Source organism: Leptinotarsa decemlineata, unplaced genomic scaffold, assembly GCF_025532065.1.
Source record: "Leptinotarsa decemlineata unplaced genomic scaffold, Ldec_3_MD MMD2_P_RNA_scaffold_4, whole genome shotgun sequence".
NCBI lineage: Eukaryota > Metazoa > Arthropoda > Insecta > Coleoptera > Chrysomelidae > Leptinotarsa > Leptinotarsa decemlineata.
The window spans coordinates 74,403-94,971 of NW_027412531.1; the positions used below are offsets into that span (position 1 = coordinate 74,403).

Consider the following 20,569-nt stretch of genomic DNA (forward strand, 5'->3'; position numbering starts at 1 on the left):
ATTATTATTATTATTATTTCAGTAGGGCTTTTCTTTCTTTCTTTCTTTATTTCTGTTTCAAACTATTGTAAATAGCAGATAAATGTAAATGTGACTTTGGAAATAAAAATTTATTATTATTATTGAATGTAGGTATAGCATAGAAATTATCTTCATAATAAATATAGTTTAAAAAAACTAAAAAACACGATTTTAAAGAACTTTGAACTCAAAAGTTGAAATAAATATAGTTTAAAAAAAAACTAAAAAATACGCTTTTAAAGAACATCGAACTGAAAAGTAAAAATAAATATAGTTTAAAAAAACTGAAAAACACGCTTTCAAAGAACATCGAACTGAAAAGTTGAAAATAACTTTTCTTTCAAATAAGCTTAAAATAATAACGACGAATTGTGCCGTATTTTTTGTATATCTAGCGCCCACGCTTTTTTCACAATAATACATGTATTTTTCGGTTTGGTGTTGGTATTAAAACCCCAGTAACATTCATTACTACACCAAAGGTTCCAAACAGTGCACCACAAGATATATGTATGTTCCTCTTTCGTCATATGAATGTTGTGGACTCAAATTTACTTTTAGGACACTAACTAGGCCTATAAAAATTATTTTTTCATAAAGGAAATAAAGTTACTTATTTACTTTCGTCCATATACCATATATCGTTCTTTAATTCTATTGTATTACTTATTTTTACAACGTAAAATCATTTATTATTTTTCTAGTTCGATGAATCTGCGCCAATTCAAAATGACCAGGCTACCAACTTTCCTGAGGAAGAAGTCGAACCTTTATGGATCGAAGGTAAGTGAATTCACGTGACATATTCATAATAATCATTTGACTATTTCAAAAAAGTAGTGAGTAGTGAGAGGTGATGTGTAAGGTTCAGCCGACTCATCTTCAATCTACCAAAAAAAATAATGAAATATCCAAAGGATTTAGAAAAATATCCGATCAAAGATCGAGAAGAAGGCGGTACATCAAAGAAAATACTTGTTCGCGGTCATTTAGTGTGAACGGGATTCCCGTTCACACTAAACCCCGTGCTCGCTTTTTTTGATGAATACGCACCTTAACATAGAGGCCAATAGCAGTGACTGGAAACTAGTCAAAAGAGCAAACCGACGTTAACCATCTTGATTTTATTCAGGTTGAAGCCTGGCTCCCTTCCCCTTTTAGCTGAAGTTTGTCAGAAAGACAAACGGGTCATGACTGATGTTTGATGGTGGCATGAAAGTCCTTAGACATCCATACCGCCCTTCGCGTTATACCCCTACCTGGCTGGGGTGAGATAGATGAAGATATTATTCATCTGTTAATGGAGGACATAGGGGCCTCATTCGACAGAGTGTCGGGGCCTTCTATATCGGGAGGGGTCGTCTACAGCGTAATCTATAGCTTCCCTGACTAAAGGATTTTCGTGAGTTTCAGCATAATCTAAAACTCACCGATTCCTCGACTGAATGGACTGCTGAATGGAAGGCAGCTTCAAATCTCTGCGGATGGCTTCATTCCGCATGAACCACGGGGCATTCACAATCATCCGTAGAATTTTATTTTGTAAAGTCTCCAAGATGGAGATGTTAGTCGGAACCGCTTGTGCCCAAACGCCTGAAGCATACATGATGACAGACTTGAACATCATGTTATAGATCGTGATTTTGTTCTTTAGGCTCAGCTTAGATTTTCTATTGATCAAAGGGTACAGGCTTACCACCCGACCCTGGATCTTTGCCTTCACGCTTAACAGGTGCGGGTTCCAGGTGAGCCTACGGTCTATAATAAGACCTAGGTACTTGACCCGCGCTTGCCAATCAATCTCCCTTCCAGAGATTCTCACTTTCATGGCCGGAGAAGCTATCGTTCTTCCCATGGTTATTGCCTGAGTTTTTTCCGGATTCACTCGGATCTTCCACTCGAGGTACCAGCGCTCGAGGTCGCCCAATGCACGTTGCATATAGACGATCCCGAGCTCCCGACCCATGGAAGATGAGAGGTGAGCCGTGTCATCGGCGTAGAGAGATACCTTCACATGCTCGGACCTCGGAAGGTCGCTGGTGTAAAGGGAGTAGAGCGTGGGAGAGAGCACGGCCCCCTGTGGCACTCCAGCGAGGATCTCTCTGTTGTCAGACAGAGAGCCCTCTACTCTAACCTGAAATGTTCTGTCTTTCAGGAAAGACCCAATCCACCGGATCAGGCCCCGAGGCAGGTCGAACGCGATTAATTTGTGAAGAAGGCCTTCATGCCAAACGCGGTCGAAGGCCTTCGAAATGTCTAGTAGGACTAGATAGACTTTTTTATTTTTATTTAACTCCGCGATGGTGTTTTCGACCAGTCTCAGAGCCTGCAACTCAGTGGAATGTTCTCTCCTGAAGCCGAATTGCTCATCAGGCAGAACATTCCGGTCCTCAACTTCTTCGTTGAGCCTTTGAAGTTCGACTCTTTCAGCCAGCTTAGCCGCCGACGAGAGCAGACTAATCGGGCGATAATTCTGCGGGAAAAGCCGGTTCTGCCCCTGTTTTGGGAGCATGACGACGATCGCATGTTTCCACCTTCTGGGGAAGTATCTTAGAGCCAGAGAGCTGTTGATGATGCTCAAAAGGCTCTCGACGCAGTTTTCCGGGAGCTTCTTCAATAACTTGTTAGTTATTGAGTCAACCCCCTAGGCTTTCTTGGCTTTTGCAGCCTTGATGTAGCCCTTTAATTCTTCCACAGAAGCCGGACGAATGACATCATCGTCATCCTCCCTGAGGATGCGGTGAACCCGATCTTCGAGCAGAATATCGCGGTCAAGAGCAAACCGAAAAAGAAAACTGTTTGTTGGAGATAACAGTTCCATCAAAGTCAATGGTAAAGAACTGAAGGGCATTTCAAAAATAGACTGTCTACATGTATACCGGGTTGATCCCTCGATGACTGCGGAGGAGCTAAAGCAGTCTCTAACTCCTCATTTCTCTGAAGTTAAAATTGAGACTCTAACTTCCAAACATCCAGATATCTACGCTTCTTTCAAAGTCTCAATTTATGAATCCCATTTTGATGTTGCAATGGATCCAACTTAAAGGCCCAAATAAGCATATGTTCTACGTTTTCTGAACTTTCGGAGGTCCGTGAATCCTTCTCCAACTACCCCAACAAACATTCGTGTGGACCAGATGACATCTCTAGGCATGTGATTACAAGGATTGCACCCTACATCATAACGACCTAACTTACATTATAAATATATCCCTTCAGCAAGGACAGTTTCCTTTGCGACTGAAACATTCTTTAGTTTCTCCAATTCTGAAAAAAGGAAACTCATAATTTGGAAAATTATCGCCCTATTGCTGTTCCCTGAGCACTCTCAAAAGTATTCGAATACATAATGTTGGAATTTCTACATAACTTTCTGAATTTAAATAATATTCTAACTCCGAACCAACGTGGATTTCGATCGAATCGTTCCACTACAACGGCAACGAAATACAAAATCCAAATGAGAATTGAAACGAAACTTTCTTTTCTGAACAGTTGAATAATGACGTTGGTGTTCCCCAAGGATCAATTTTGAGGCCAATCCTTTTAATTCTCTATATCAATGAGTTGCCATCTGTTTTGCAGAAGTCACTCACTTGTTTGTATGCTGATGATTCTTCCCTCCTATTAAAATCAAAAGAATCACAACAAAATATAAATTCTGATCTTGATAACTTGCAAAATTGGTTTAGTGAAAATTCATTATTTTTGAATGTCTGTAAAACGAAAGCAGTAGCTTTTCATACTGCCCAAAATATTAAAATGGTAGACATTAATATTGGAATATCCGGTGTGGAAATAGAAAGAGTTGACAGTATAAAATTTTTAGGGCCTTTTCTAGACAGCAATCTAAATTTCCGTCAGCACTGCGATAATCCCACTAAAATACTCAATAATTAGTGTTATGCGGTAAGAAACCTGAAAAGAATTCTACTCTGGTCTACTTTTATATTACCACGGACGGATACAATCAAGAATTAACTATGGGGTTATTGTTTGGGGAAATTCTCCACCTGCACACAATGTTTTTGTAACGCAAAAGAGAATTATTAGAACCATTGCGAACGCATCACGAACATCATCGTTTAGAACAGGGGTCTCCAAACTACGGCCTGCGGGCCAAATCCGGCCCGCCAGTGTCATCAATCCGGCCCGCAACAGCCAACGATTTACTGTCATCAATCTGGCCCGCGACAGCCAATGATTACCTAATTGTTGTTACTATTGCTGTGATAAGTTGAAGAAAAAAACATAGAATGATAATTACTCGGTTTTATTTACTTGCAAAGTAAAACTTAACGACAGAAATGATGACAAAGAAAACTTAACTTGAGTATCCAAGTTTAAGCATATTAATAACTAACAAATAATTGAAATGAATCACAGTAAAACAAAAACACTAATGAGATTTATGTAATTGTGATTTTCCACCGACTATACTTTGTAGTTATGGATCAATTTTACTTGTACCAATTATCAAAAGAGATTTAAGATGCTCATCGGTTAATTGAGAACTGTAAAAATTCTTTGTGTACTTCATCTTGGAAAACGTTTTCTCACACAAATAAGTAGTACCAAAAACAGAAAACAACCCACGAGCAAATTTATGCAAATTATCAAATTGTTCCAGTGGAAGATTCTTATAAAATTCCAACAAAGATGAATTTTGATATTTGTTCTTAAGCATATCACTGCACCGTAAATCAATAATTTCTATTTAGACTTCTGGAGCCAGGGTTTCAATGTCAGAATCAAAAGGATTTCGAAAAAGCTTAATTTCATTCGCAATGACATCAAAATCTGAAAAACGAGTATCAAAACTTATCTTCAAAGCACTCAAAGTTTCGATTGCAAAATTGACGGGAAATTCAGTCTCTGTAGTGTGGCTGAATATTTCACATGTTTCAAAATGTGTGAAACATTTTTTACGTAATTGCAATTGAAATAGTATTATTTTCTGCCTGAAGGATTTGATATTGGTGTATAAATCAGGGAGAAGCTGATTTTCTTCTTGCAATCTCAAATTCAGTTCGTTCATATGATTTGTCAAAACGACATAGAAGGCTAACTTCCACATCCATTCACTATTTTCTAAATCGGCAAAAGGGCGCTGCTTCTCATTTAAAAAAATTTCGATCTCTGCTCGAAGTTCAAAAAAGCGCTCAAGGACTTTTCCGCAACTAAGTCAGCGTACGGCAGTGTGGTATGGTAAATCATTTTCTCCAATCTGTTGAATAAACTCGAGGAATTGTTGGTGATTCAGCCCAGTGAATCTGATGAAGTTAACAACTGATATGACTGATTTTAGAACTTCAGACATATCCAAACATTTTCCGCACAAGGACTGTTGATGAATGATACGATGTAAGACTAATGGTTTTGAACCACCATCATTTTCTACAGCCTCTTACACAAGTGCAACCACTCCTTTATTTTTACCATACATATTTTTGCCTCCATCAGTTGTTATAGATTTCAAATTTCTCCATCGAAGGTTCTTTTTATTAATGGCATTTTCAACTCTCTTAAAAATATCTGCCCCAGTTGTCGTGCCGTGAATACTATCAATATCAAGAAGTTCTTCATACACTTCATAGCTTTTATCTACTCCGCGAATAAAAATCAACACCTGAGCAGTATCTGACACATCCGTTCACGCATCCAATGCTAGAGAAAATCACTCATGATGTCCATTTTTGTCAGACAGTTCTGCAATCAAGCATTCTTTTATCATTTCTCCATCGGTGAATGGTTTGCCACGTTTTCCGATTTCAAGCTGGCGCGAGTTGCAGACTCTTGTTCAGTATTCGTTTTGGCGAACAAAGATTGCTGCGATTTGAGTCCGCGTTTCAAAGCTTCAAATTTTTCCTTCCGCAAACTTCCTGTATACTTGGAGTAACTTTGAAGATGTTTCGATTCATAGTGTCGTTTAATGTTATAGTCTTTGAGAACAGCTATGGTTTCATTACAAATTAAACATAGCGCCTCATTACTGGACTCAATCACAAAATACTGAAAGTTCCAGTTTTTTTGGAACGTCCTGCATTAACTGTCGATTTCTCGCTTCTTTTTCATACTAACAAATCACACATAGAAACAGTAAGTCAAATCAAAATGATTTTATTGACGGGTGTTACTTTATTTCACAAGAGACAGTTTCGCTTTCTTCGCCTTTTCTACGCAGACTAACTCGCAGTTGCGCCGCTAACCTTTTTATATGCAATTATTACTGCCATCTCGAGGTGATCGAAATACACTAGCTGGAACCAGAACTTTCTCGAACCAACGCGGTAATTCCAAATATTTAATTACGCCAAATGTCACCTAGCGGGTAGCTGAAAAAGATAGTACATAGTATCACTACTCGCCACTAGATGTCGTTAAGTGTCACAATACACAATAATAATTGAAATGCAAAAAAGCGTAAGTTTGCTTAGGTCACGCACTTTGCGACTATCCTAGTCTAGAAATATAGTTAAGGGCAGAAATTGGCCCTTGGAACAAACTGAAAAAATCATTATGGCCCGAAGGCTTCAAAGTTTGGAGACCCCTGGTTTAGAACATTATTTAAAAAATTGAAAATTTCACCTCTACCTGCTCTCTACATTCTGGAAATTTGCGGCTGAGATTATATAATGCACTTCCGGAGTTTTTCAAAATTATAACCAAGGAACAAGTATTCAAACATAAAATAAAACAACTACTTTTTGAAATTAGCCCTGTTTTGTATTATGTTTCATCTTTGCTGCTTTGTTCACTTGTTTCAATAACTCTTGTTATATGGATGTGTTTGTTCTATAGTTGTATTTTATATATGTATCTCATATGTACTGACTTGTCCAATTGCTTTTTTTTAGACTCCTTCTAATGGGTCAATAAAATATTATTTACCTTTTTAGATGACAAGACCCCCATTTATTATGATGGTGAGATAGCAAGACTGAGGGAAAGTCTAATCACGGCTACAATGTACCTGATTTCGTCCCACTGCAAAATCAATCCCGGGAATCCTCAGCTCGGCTCAAAAGAATTGGTGCTTCTTATAATGCAGAGTATCCTGTATTTTCCATACGGGAATTGCCACCAGATGAAAATCGTCGATCTTTTGGACGAAATTCTCAAATGTCCTGCCCACCTTGCCACTTTGATCCAAGCCAATGTCATTGGTCAAATTTATGAACTATCGATATATGGATCAATAAAAATGAACGATTCGCGGTTCTACTTTCATGAAAATTGGGCTGAAAGTCTGCTAGAGTGTTTCTTTCACTTGATAAATTCAGAGCCAGCCCATGGAAGTTTCGAACACGCTTTGACGAAGGGGGACAAAAGTATGAGAACCCAGGCGGCTTTGGTCATGCCGTATATAGCGAAGTAAGTATTTTTGCCATCTATTCCGAAGAAAAATAAGTGTTTTATGTCCTGAACTTTTCGAAAATATAAGATTCAAAAAGCGTTTGTGCACCACAATCATATTGCGGTGCATTGTTTGTTTTTCACTTCAGATGAGAAACATCAATAATATGAATATTCCCATTACTTTTTGGACATAAAAGACAAGAGGGATTTGTTTTTGTTGCAACGGTGTGATGATGTTTTGTGAATTTGTGAAAAGTTTTCGAATACAAAAATCTTCGTTTCCTAGATTCGTAAATAACAAATGTGAATGAAATCTACTAAAGATAGTCTATAACTGTTGGTCTTAACAGCTACAACATCACAATCTTGGAGCAGATGGAGCCTTTATTTAGAGAATATCTTGGCGGAGATCAAACTATGAATATTTCGTACATAAGCCTAAATGAAATATTGAAAATTTCGATGGAATATTTCAGAGTAACTATGGAAATTATGCTCGAATCATATTTTCTTAGAACATGGAATATTTCGAATCAAATTTTCAAACTGGGCGCTCGTTGCTTCTTGACAATAGTGAAAAGGCGTTAATGGAAACCTTTCAAAGATTTTGTATCGTTTCCAAGATCGTTTCATTGATTTTTGGCCTTTTTCTATCTTTCAAACCGTTGATATTGATTGCTCTGTTGTAGTAACTTCATATTTCAATTAACCCCCTGGTTTTGCGGATTCGAATCGGTAAGACGGACAGGCCATTCAATTTCACCCCGTGTGTATACATGTCCTAGGTGGATCGAATAGACAAAACTTGATTGAGATTGGCCGTTACCATAATTGGTCTAGTTCTACCACTTTGACATCAACTGGTTTTATCCATCGAGTTAGGGTTGTCGTAATCTGGAAAAATTGTTATTTACCAAGGAACTGGAAAATTTTGTTGAAATGTCAAAAAACACGAGCTTCCAAAAAAACGTGTCGTAACAATCAATTACTTGATTTTGAACGTTCAAATACGCCTAGATGTTTTTTAAAAGCTTTTATTTAACTTGACATGTATGTTGCAAGTTTAATTTGACCCACTTTCCGGTATCCGATTGACCTGAAATTTTGCATGCTGGTCCAGAACCGATGACAATGCAAGTTGATCATAAACGTGACCGATGCTACTGCCAGGATCGGCTCCGTACGAGAGATCTCCTCAGCAGTAAATAGCAGGGACACGAAATTTTGTATACGCATCCGTTTACGATAGGCAGTTGGTAGGCCCACCATGAAATAGATGCCACATCCAGGGTTGGCTTCAATAAAAAAATATATTTCTAGAAAAAAAAAATAAATCAAGCTTTTACTTTTAAATATCTACTTCCCGACTCTAAACAGAAGACTATAAATGGTGTAGTTGGTTGGGAGAACCCATATTTATTTGTATTGTGAAAAAATATTATTATCTACCACCCTCTAAGTTCCCAGAGTAAGAGGGTCCATCACGCAATGTGTGCAACAGGCAAAAGTCTATACAGAAAAATTGCCTTTCAAAACAATAATTTTGGAACCGTTATAGGAATTCAAAGTGTCGTGTGAGTATTATTAAAGGATCAATGAAAAATATAAAATGTTTCGTTAAAAAAATGTAACTCATGATCATACAGACATACTTGAAGGAATATGATTCGCTATTTAAATAACAGCATTCACGTTCTTTTCGGAAATTCATATTTCATCTTTAGTGAGTTTGGTAATATTTCTACCTATTTCTTACATTCCTAAAGGAAATCTATCAAATAATTTCAAGATGAGTAGGATGTATTAAATTTGTTCCAAATGAATAACATAAAAACATTTCTGAAGTGATTACAGAAAGCAAAGACGTTTCGGAATTCAACAAATATTTACATGTGGAAATCAGAAAGTAGTTGTCACATATAGAAGCTTTTTATACCTACTGGTGCCTATTTTGGTATTTTTTGTATCATAATTTATTGTCGAAACTATAAGTACCTCTATCTTCCAATAAAGAATGAATTTGGTCTAAGAGAAAATCAAATTTTATTTAGAGAAAATGCTCTCATTTGAAATAAGATAAAATGTATATTCAAAACAAGAGATTGGCAAATTTGAATCAACGTGGAGGATTTTTCAGTTTAAATTAATATTTAAATTATTAAATTAAAAATTACGGAGCATTGTTATAATTTTCGCAAAATGAAGGCAAAATTAAGAGTTGTCGTCAAAGTTTACCACTTTCTCTTCGGTACTACGTATACAACGCGGTACTTACTGATATAGCAGAGTTTTATCCAATTATAATACTTACCCAAGAAAATGTCTTTCAACTGTGCAAGACCCCAGTCTTGTAAAATCTATTCCATTGTGGTAGATACAAAATAATCGGAAAGAAATTGCACTGCCTACAGACACATAAAACACTTCCTCCTCAAAAACGCAACACACCAACATCACTTTCCAACACATACTGGCGCGTACGCGATGCTTACAACGGAATTCCCCACTCCCCTCTCACTTAAGAAACCCTGTTCATTCTATACAAAATTCCTGTTATTTTCAGTCGATCATAATATAGTTTTGTATGTAGATTCACAAAACTCTTGTTATAAAAGAATTGAGTTATATGAAGGAATATAGTATTGAATTTAAACAAACACTATGTGTTCAGACCAAGTTGATATTGGTCTTCATTTGAAACAGTTTATTTTTCCCTTCAAATAGGTGGTGGATTTTGAGATGATATTATATTTTCTTGATTCAAAATAGTTCATCTTCGCAATGATATAACCAAACGAATGATGTCGTTGAAAGGCCAAGAAATTTGATTTCTTTGTTGAAAAAAGTGTGATTTTCTGGTGGAACATGGTGATGTTGGCATGACATAATAGTTTTTCCAATATAGATGAAAATTTCAAAGCAACCTATGATCTTCCTTTAAAGAAATAATTTTCACTGTGACCTACTTCTATGAATATAGTTTATCCTAATAATAGTTTTCCCCGTTCTTTGAATTTTTCTGTTGGCTGTTTTTTCACATTGGCTTCCCGGACAGGGCCTCCAGTCCCCTGGCCGTTTCCTTATCCGCCATCTGGAGACGCGCCCGATAGGTAGCCCAACCCACGAAAAAAAAACTATATAAAATAAAGTATCAGGTATATGACTGCAGATTTGTGTTATTTAGGAATTTAAAAAATCCAAAAGAAAAACTCAATGTTATATGCCATTAATACCAAAAAGATTAATTTTTCTCTAATTTTCACATTCACTTCAATATTAGTATTTTATGTATTTTTGCGTATATCCCAATATCAACACAAATTGTTGGGCAACTTGATCTCTATACTGACAGAACTTTTTTCTGCGAGCAAACCAAACAAATTAACTCGTACTTTAATTTTCCAGAGAGGAAGACCTTCTTCATTTGATGGTCACATGTGGAGGACTCATCATTCAGGAACTTATAGAGCAAGATGACGAATATAGGGAGGCAGCTGTTTCATCCATTTGCTTCCTAGCCAGGGAGAGAATTCGTGTTCCAAAACTCGAGGTACAGAAGGTGGACATGCTGACTGACCAGTTGTCAGCAACCACACAAGAGACCAAAGAACCGGGAGTGGCCACCTTCAGGCTGGACGACGGCTCATTGATTCAAGCCAGTCATGACCTCTTAATAAAAAAATCAGAATTTTTTCTCGCCCTGTTCAGTGGACGCTTCAAGGAAAGCGTCAAGGATGAAGTAAAACTTCCCGATGTTGATCCTGAAACATTTAAACGGGTCCTGAACTTGCTTGAGCGCCCAAAATTCGACGAGTACGGAATCCAGGATCTATTGGACGTTCTCCAACTGTCAGATAGATTTCTGTTGACGGACCTGTACAGTTGCCTCTGTGGGTGGATCAGTTGTTATGTGATGAAGCCACACAACGTAACCGACCTCTATCAGTGGTCACTACATACAGGACTACAGCAGCTTAGGGTAAATGCCGTCAGATTCGCCCTGACTGTCGGGGCCGATGACAATGAGAAATTGGAAATGTTTCAGGAGTTATGCGACCTAAAGCATAGAAAGGAGGTCTCGAAGGATATTATCGATTTGTTGATGAGGTATCTGCAGAGATCTGAGTGAGGTTTGGAACCTGCTGAGCAGGAAAGTTTTTTCAACTCTCACCGTAAATGTAAACTTCGTAGCTAATGTATTTGCTCCTTTCCTCTATATACGTGGCAATATTATCACATATTTTAGAATGTACCTTTAAATGTAGCTTGTAGTGAAAGATAAGTCAAGATCATATTGCCACCAGACCTTGGCCATTTTGCCATAATCTATATTATAATAGCAAATTATGTAGTAAATATTAAAAAATATTATCTTCAAATTGTAACCCCATTCATACTTGACTTTCGCATTTGTTTATTTATTCTTTTGTTTCTATTTGTTTCAATATCCCACTTAATTTATTAAAAGTATTCAGTTTTGATACTGTAATCTACTGAGAATATATTGTTTTTTTGTATATAATATGTCTCAATTGTTAAATAAAATATTGTTTTCATAGGCGAGTTTCAATGATAGAAATAATTTTAAAAAATATTGATTTTTCACACAAACTGCCCAAACGCACCTGAGGTAAAAGGAGAGGGAAAAAACTGAAACAAATCAGTATATAAGTTTATAAAGCTTCCATTAAACAGTTTAGATCAAGAAATAACGCTATAAAAGTTATATTTTCATTTAAACATTTCAAATTACTATGTGATTTCGGCTTTTCTTGAAATATTCTCCAATATCTTTGGATCCAGTAAAGAGTAAGAAAGTGGCGTAAGATTTTTATTTTTGAAAAACTTCACATAAATTGTCATCCATATGCAGATTTCGTCAGAAAAATGGAAATAGATATTTTTTTCTTATTGATTCAGTTGTTACTTAATGAAGCTTCATAGTAATTTCATGAACTACACCTTTCAATTTCATCTTCACACTGAACCAAAAAAAATTGAGTTTTCATAACTTTAATTGAATGACCTTCAACTGGAGAAATTGATTTCTACTTCTAGCAGAATGAGATTTAAGATAGAAATGTGATTGAAAAAAGTGAACATCGGCGGGTCCTTCATCCACATTGTTTAATAAAAATTAAATACTTCAAACATATTTTGTTTTTATACCTAGTATGATAAATATTATCAACATATTTATTATGTTCTTCTTTTTAATGAGGTGAATTGATATTCCGTGAACAAATGATTATACAACATCAATTTTTTTATTTTTTATGAAGAAGATCAGATATATCCGATCGTATTGAGTTTCAATAATTTCTGCTTATGTAGAATCCAAGTCGAAGCATTAACATTATTTATTTAAATTATTTCAAGAATCATCTTGAATCATATTAAGTTCAATAAATTTTTGCAATTTTTGTCTGAACAGGCAATAGATGTGTAATCGGCATAAACAACACATCTAGTGGAAGTGAAAATCATCGTGTTATAGTTTATTAATCATTTTAATGATATAGGAGAAAAACTCAACAATTTATTCATTCATCTTAGTAGTTTATGACAGTGAAGAATTCAAATAATATATGTAATAAGAATAAGAAGAATTATTATTGGATTATCCTGAAAATTTGAAAATATTCCGAAACATCTCAGGTCATTGTGTCTGACTGTAGAACATACTCGAATGCTGCGGAATGTTTAGAACATTATGACCATTTGAAACCTTTTCTCTACGGATGTACGATTCTGTAGGCTAGAGCGATGCGTTACGTCGCAGCCTTCACCGCATCGAGAGACATGAGGGCACACCGATGAATACGCAATACTCAGCCACACGCCGTGGAGTGAACATCTCCCTCTCTTACCGTTGAACGGTTGCTGCTGTGACGTCACACCACTACTAACTTGGTGGGCTCACACCGATGGAACATTCATTACTTGGAGGATCTTTGAAGTATGCAGACGTATGTTTGTACATAGACAAGCACATGATGAAACCCTGTATCGTGCATTCTCACACACACATACAATCAACCAAATGTAATTACGTCATGATGTCACATACATACAAAATCTCATATGAAAAAAAATTCTGAACGATCCATGCACCAGACACTTCAAGGTCACATCGTCTTGAAGTTACTAAATATGGAGCACTTTATTCTGCATCCTTTCAAGCCTCTGATGTGAGGTTTTTTGAGGCTGCAAAATACTGGGCACGCGTTTATCATTGCTGGTCTTATTAATAAATCAAAAAAATTATTTAAAGATCAATAACTCATTTTTCATGGATAGATTGAAGGTTCTAGCTATCAGAAGGTAGGTTCTCTTAATCGCTCTGCTCGGCCTCTGTTTGAACATTGATCTGTATAGTACTACTCCCAGGTATCTCGGGGACTTCTGCTCCTTCACCTTTTTGTAGTTTTTCAAAGATTCCCAGATTTGTGGATTTATATCAAAATTTTACGAGTTCCTTCTTGTAAGTGTTGAAAGATATCCTATTCTTCTCTAGATATGGAATGATTTTCTCATCCAAGTTTGTCTGGATTTGCTCTGTGCAACCTCGCTTGAGAACGGGTAAGCATATACATATAGCGGTATCATTCGCATACATACAATTTATTATAGAATTCTTCTCGTGATGGTAACTCGGTGTCTTTTAATGTTTCCGTGTTATCTATATATTCATATGGAAATACCCCCTTCTTGGTGACGAGATTGAATTTTAAGTCATCTGAATAAATAATTTTTTTTTCAATTTCCAAATTATTTTTATTCAATGTGGATGCTAATTCATCCAACGACGTTCCCATGAATCGAAAATAATCTATAAATCGAAATTTAATTTCAGTTTCAGCATCGTTCTGTGTGAAAGAAATGTGCTTTCCTTTATTTGAAGGAAGTATGCTCACACATCCCATTTTTATGATATCTCTTGTAATGGAGTGACTGTCATATCCTGAAAGATTATGAAAAGTGAAGGGTACCACAAACAATTTTCGAAAATTGACATTACAAAGGGCTTGGTGGGCAAATCCCCGAAACACCTTCGTATAATGATCATAGTCATGCACGATAACATATTTGGGGGTAAACGGTTTTTTCGCAAATATGACAAGTCGTTGCAGCACAGATAGTATTGAAAGGCACTATCTTCGGCTCAACTTTGCAATATCATATCATATATCACACAAATCCAAAAACACCGTCTCGCCAAATTTGCCTCTTACGATTTAGGCTGCCAATATCCTCTGCGGCGTTTCACTGACAAGTCTGATACTTTGTTAATTGGCTTTCTCTCTACAACCGATCTTGCATTTAATTTTTGTAAAAACAAAAAAAAAGAAGTTTATGTTTGAAATCACAAATTATACGAACACTCTCTCAACAAACAACATTACAAATATTTCTGTAGAAAAGATATGGTATCATCGAAGACAAAAAGATAAAATAGAAGAAAAACTCTTATTCACCTTGGATAATTCTCGAGTAAAATTCATAATCATATTTTCCGGTCATGAGGTTGTCATCTAAGAAAACATCAAACCAAATTATAGGATACAATTATTCACTTCAAGAGTTATTATTCGAGAAAAAAGAGATGTCAGCATTTACTGGTTTTCATCTTTCATTCATTGCTGAAGATTGAGTTCCAGAGTCAAGGGTCAACTCGAGGAGTACGTAACTACCTCCAAACCGCTTCATATTACAAATCAAATAAAAAAATCATAAGCCCCAAAAGGTGTGCTGAAAAAATTCTCAAGTAAATCAATCTGAGGAAAATTTGAAGTGAAAATTCAATGATAATTCAACAACTCTCACCAACTTTGAATTAAGTTACATTTAATAATAATTAAAAACACTTACTTTCAAATATATTCTGTGCACTTGTCACTGGTATCACTTTCAACTGATACAAGTAATTTATTTCGCCGCGCAGGACATATGAGTTTTTCGCGCCAAAAATAACAGACTTTTGGAATATATCTGGGGATTATTCTGAAGTGGATGCTGGAATTTTTATCATCTTCACGTTGAAAGCTAATCTATGTTGATTGATTTTTTTATTAGAGCTTTCGTGAGAATCGGTATGAGAGCCAGGAAAGAATTACTTGAATAAATTTGGCAGTTTCAATTGAATAATATTTTTCCCGGATAGCAAAAATGGCGTACCTGTAATATAATGTCTTTAGAATTTTTACCTATAATTATTAGAATTATTGAAATATACCACAGGTAGTCACAATATACAGGTAATTAATTTTAATAAATATTGTTGACCTAAAAACCTGAATACAGGTAATGTAAATGAATATAAATATGCCATTCATGGCACAATTTTCATTATTGTATTTGACTCAATTTTGTCAATACTAGTGTGAAGATTATCAGTGAATCGAAGTGTGTCATTATAGTGAACATTTTGTTGGAGCTACTTTTGATCATTTTACTGTTCAATTATGGAAGGTGAGTAATTATTTTCTAATAATATATTTGATTTTCAATTTCTTTTCGAACTTAACAATAGTCATTTTTCTATTCTACATAAAAATTTTAAACTGTGTAGACTCTTGAAATCAAATGTATGGATAATATTATACGAAAAGCAAATATTTCTTTAGTTTATACGACTTTCTATTCATTCATGATTTTCTGCAGTTTTGTTTTAGAAAAACTTACAGAAAGTGAATTGAAAATGATTTTCTTCAGGAACGCATAGGTAGAGAAAAGGAATTTCATTTTTATATCGGCATGAAACTTGAATTTGTTCGTGGGTATACAAAGCTTTATAGGACAAAAGATATAAAGGTTGAAAGCCCCAAAATATTTGTAGCAAATCGCAGGATGTTGAATAATAAACCACGGAATCTGTGACTCTGCCAACGTTTCGCGATTATATTAATCAATTCTTCAGAGCTCATCCGTAATTGATAGAATGTATACTATATATCATGATTTACGCAAAACTTCAGCAGATACTTTGTGTTTATTGGTGATTATTTTTTGTTCGTTGCTGTGTATAAGATCACAGGTCCACTTGACATTTTTTGGTCTCAGCACTTCATTTCGAATTTACCAAACTTTTTTTGCAAGAATATTTATAAATAGTTTTCAAGCTTGAGAAAATTTCGTATCTTTTGAGGAATCAATGTACAACCCAAAGAATTTCTCATATCTAAAATGAACTGCTGAATACAAAAAATATGAAAATACCTGAGGAGGAATTTAAGTTAGTGTTCCGCTATTCAGTATATTTCAGTGAGCTAATGTGTATCGTTTACTAGTAGTATTTGAAGAAATATGTTTTCCAATTTGTTCTATAATTTATGATTGGGAGTTTTTTCAGATCTTAAAAGACAGATGAAAGATCTTTTTGGTGAAGAATCGGACGAAGAGACTGCAGATGAACTGCACGAACTATGTTCAAAGGTAGATTTGGCAGTTGAACCCAAAAAAAGTATTTCCCCAGGCAGCACACCCCCAATAAGCGAAATTCTGGCATCAGAAACATTCTGTCCGAAGTTGTTATCTCCGTTAGGGTCGCCGCCAACGACAGCAAAGTTCTTAGAACCTCAGAAGGGTATTCCGACGAAAGAATCGGACGAAGATACCTTTTCCAGAGAACTGCTTGAACTGTGTTCAGAGATAGGAATATCAGTTCAATCCAAACAAAATATATCTTCAACCAGCACGCCAGCAATTTCTGAAAACCTTGAATCTGAAACATTTTTTCCAAACATGTTATCTCCGTTGGGATCGCCGCCAACAACATCGTCAGTTCAGACACAAAATACAATAGTAGCAAAAATGCGGTTGGGAGAAAAAAAATTCCTGGAGAAATCAAATATTTTCCCTTTGAAGAATATTTCGCAGACTGGAGGCATTAGCAGGTCGACGAAATCAGTAGTTCCACAACCCAAAAGTGTGGGGAGTATTGAAAATCACCGTGAAATATCAAATAGGATTGATGTAGGTAGAAGAATCAATCGTCCAATGTCCTTTCGGAATTTCGAACAAAAAAGAAATGGTTTTCGTTCTATTGGGAGACCTACTGACTCTAGGCATAGAGTCATTCCGAAAAGGAGGAAAGAGGACATTAGAGTAATGGATTCAACTTCAAATGTACGCCCGATGATGGATACTAACTCTGTTAGGTAAGTTCTCCAAAGCCCATACTATTATTTTAAATCGATAGATCCATATTAGCTAAATTTTATCAAACAGTTAACTTTCGTAACTTTCAAAATCCTCAACTCTACAATATTTCTATGTGTAGCAACTTACTGACAATTTTACGTATTCCAGATCTCAAAATAGTCCGAAAGAAGGGCTTCCTGATCATCGACCGGCATCCAGTTTTCCAGATATTCCACAATGGGCAGCACGATTGGTAGATCTGGGATTATTAGAGCCATGGAATGATTCCTTTCCAATATTTTCTCCACGGAGAAGTAAGTAATATTTTTTCCAACTATTATTTGATATCGTTACTTACTTACTGATTTTATTCCTTTGTAGTTTTTCCACCAACGTCAGACGATACTACCCAAGACAGATCAGGAAATTCTGCGCGAGATTTCTAGGAAAAATGGCATGCTTCCCAATTGCTCACAGCCCGTTTTTGATGAATCTGTCACATCTATGAGTTTCAAGTAAACGTTCACAATGGTTCTCATTTTCAGCAACAGAAATCATATTGTGTGATGTTTTATAGTATTGGGCACTGATTTCTGGCGAAGCATTCCTAGGCAGAGGTAGCAAAATCTGAGTGATCGACGTCAAAACCAATATAAGGGTATTTAGGCAATTAGTGACTTGCACTGACCCACCACGAATTTTCTGAATGATTTATAGATCTAGGTTTATAACTGACCTGAGGATATTTAATTTTCAGATTGTCATTTGTTGTTTTCGTTCGATTCATTGTTATGTGCAGGAAATGATAATATATGCATGATTGTCACAAACTGTTCTTATTTTCGAAAACCATAAAATCGTCCATTATCCATCCGGGTTCTACTGAATATTATACGTTTAACGATTATTGATAGCATAGTAAATTCTCACGGGATGAGATGTGAACTATGATGGAAGAACACTATACCTGTATCACACGTGTTCTGTTGAATAAGTGAAGTGGATTTTCATTTGTTAAGAAATACTCATTTTTTCATCAATTTCTATTCGGTCCCTCTTAGATATAATACAATTGTGTCAGCATTTTTGTCACTTCTCGAAGCCGTTATGCACTTTTTGGTATGTTCTTGAGCTCAGCAGTTCGGTTTTATCTTGTCAGTCGCCGCAAAACACCACATTTTCATGGGTCTTTTCGATTTTAGAGACAGAAAAAAGTCGCAGGGAGGCAAATCTGGTAAATATGGTGGCTGAGGCATGACTACGGTGCTTGTTTTTGGCCAAAAATTTACGAACAAGTGGCGTACAACTTCAAGATTATACTCCTTATTGACCGTACGACCATATGGTCATCCACCTGATCGGAGACGGGAACATCACTTGCAACCTTGATACTCTGGAACACTGAAGGCTGGAGATTTGTCTCTCTTCTATAGATACTTTTACGAGAAGCGACTTGGCACAATTGATTCTACCAAAAGCGGTTCATATCAGGAATACGCGACTGACTGTGGCTGCTCATCCTTATGAGGCTAAACTCTAGTGTCCGACGGAAAGTTCGGTTTCGGTCGAGTTTTGGCAAAAAAACGGGTTTCGGTTTAGTTTCGGTTTCAGCGGCAGACCTGCCGATACTACGACCGAAACCAAAACTGCATTCGGGAGTTCATGTCGTTTTGTATTGGTGATATCTCGGAAATTTTGGTTGTTTGCAATGTTTTTTTTTTAATATGTAACTAATATGACTGATGGTTTTTAAAACAGTAATATCAACTATTTTTCGAGCCCTGAAGGAAAATTTAAATAAATTCGAAACGTCGGCAAGAAACCAATTGTTTTTTAAAGAAAAAATTGATACTGTTACCCAACCAACCTTTTTTCAGAAGTAATTTTATGTTTAATCTTTTTGAAAAACTATTAATAATATTCAAAAGAAGGATCTACACCTACTCAAATAAACGCCTCACCTATTTTAAGTATTTTTGATGTGCAATAAATATTTTTTCTTGTTATGTTGACTTGTTAATTATCAATAAGTAAAAATGTCGAAGACTTTATAACGTTGTTATATAAAAAATAAAGGCTGACTGATTATAATAACGTTTTCATGTTTTTTTCCCCAAAACATAATCCTTGTAAGGAAGTTTCGGTTTCGGCAAAAACTGAGACCGTTGCCGAAATTCGGTAAGAACCAGTTTCAGTCGGACACTACTAAACTCAGTACACCTCGAAATTCACTGTTTGAGAACTCTTTCATTTGGAGAACTGCGTTTATGTGGGATAAACTTCCTGAGAACGTTTTCAAAAATAAATTTAATCTCCAGCGATTCAAATCCAATATGAACTACTACTTTCGCACATGCACCGCTCTGATACCGTCTTGAGGATTTCCAAGATGGGCTCATGCGATGCTGTATCAAATGCCTTGCGATAATCGATTCATGATATGGATACGTTACGCTCAACCTGCATCGAATCCTGCCATAAGCTGGCGTCGGTACTTGGTAGTTTTTACCATCAATATACAGGCTGATTCACGGTGAATGGCACATTAGACGTTTCTGGTGAACCAGACAACGGATCACTTTGAAAATTTAATGGAGGGCATATTCGGACATTTTCTAGCCAACTAAAATATTTTCGACAATGCGGTGTTGCCGCTTCTATTAGAAAGCAGTAGCAACTTTGATTTTTCAAATGGAACACTCGGTATATAATATTATTTTTGGAATCTCCAACAATTGCCCGACAACTTTTCTTGATATTTCCCTATACCTATCTGTTACCGTTTTCGAAATAAAAATTAATTTCAATTTTTTTCTTCGAAAATCATGACTTCTAAAAATGCCGATATCTTTTAGTTAAGAAGTACTATGATATCGAAATTTGGTTTGGAGTTAGGTGATACTTGGACACTTCCCACACGTCAGCCTAATCTCCGTTACTTCAATACAGGGTGATAAAAAATACAGTTTTTTCGTTTGCTTGAAAAAGTTGCTGAAATTTGATTATTTTAAATGGAACACCCTGTATATTATTGAAAATTCGGAAA

The 20,569-nt window shown here is 35.9% G+C and overlaps 2 protein-coding genes across 3 annotated transcripts in view; one reads left to right on the top strand and one right to left on the bottom strand.

Moving 5' to 3' along the window:
* The window catches only part of LOC111516700 (cytochrome P450 302a1, mitochondrial), a 187,519-nt gene that overhangs the window by 36,886 nt on the left and 130,064 nt on the right, over positions 1-20,569 (bottom strand). The window lies entirely within an intron of this gene.
* On the top strand, positions 6,925-11,763 carry LOC141487595 (uncharacterized). The gene is made up of 2 exons (XM_074186747.1): positions 6,925-7,395; positions 10,786-11,763. Exons 1-2 carry the CDS (start codon positions 6,989-6,991, stop codon positions 11,507-11,509), a joined length of 1,131 nt encoding a protein of 376 aa, XP_074042848.1. The 5' UTR covers positions 6,925-6,988; the 3' UTR covers positions 11,510-11,763.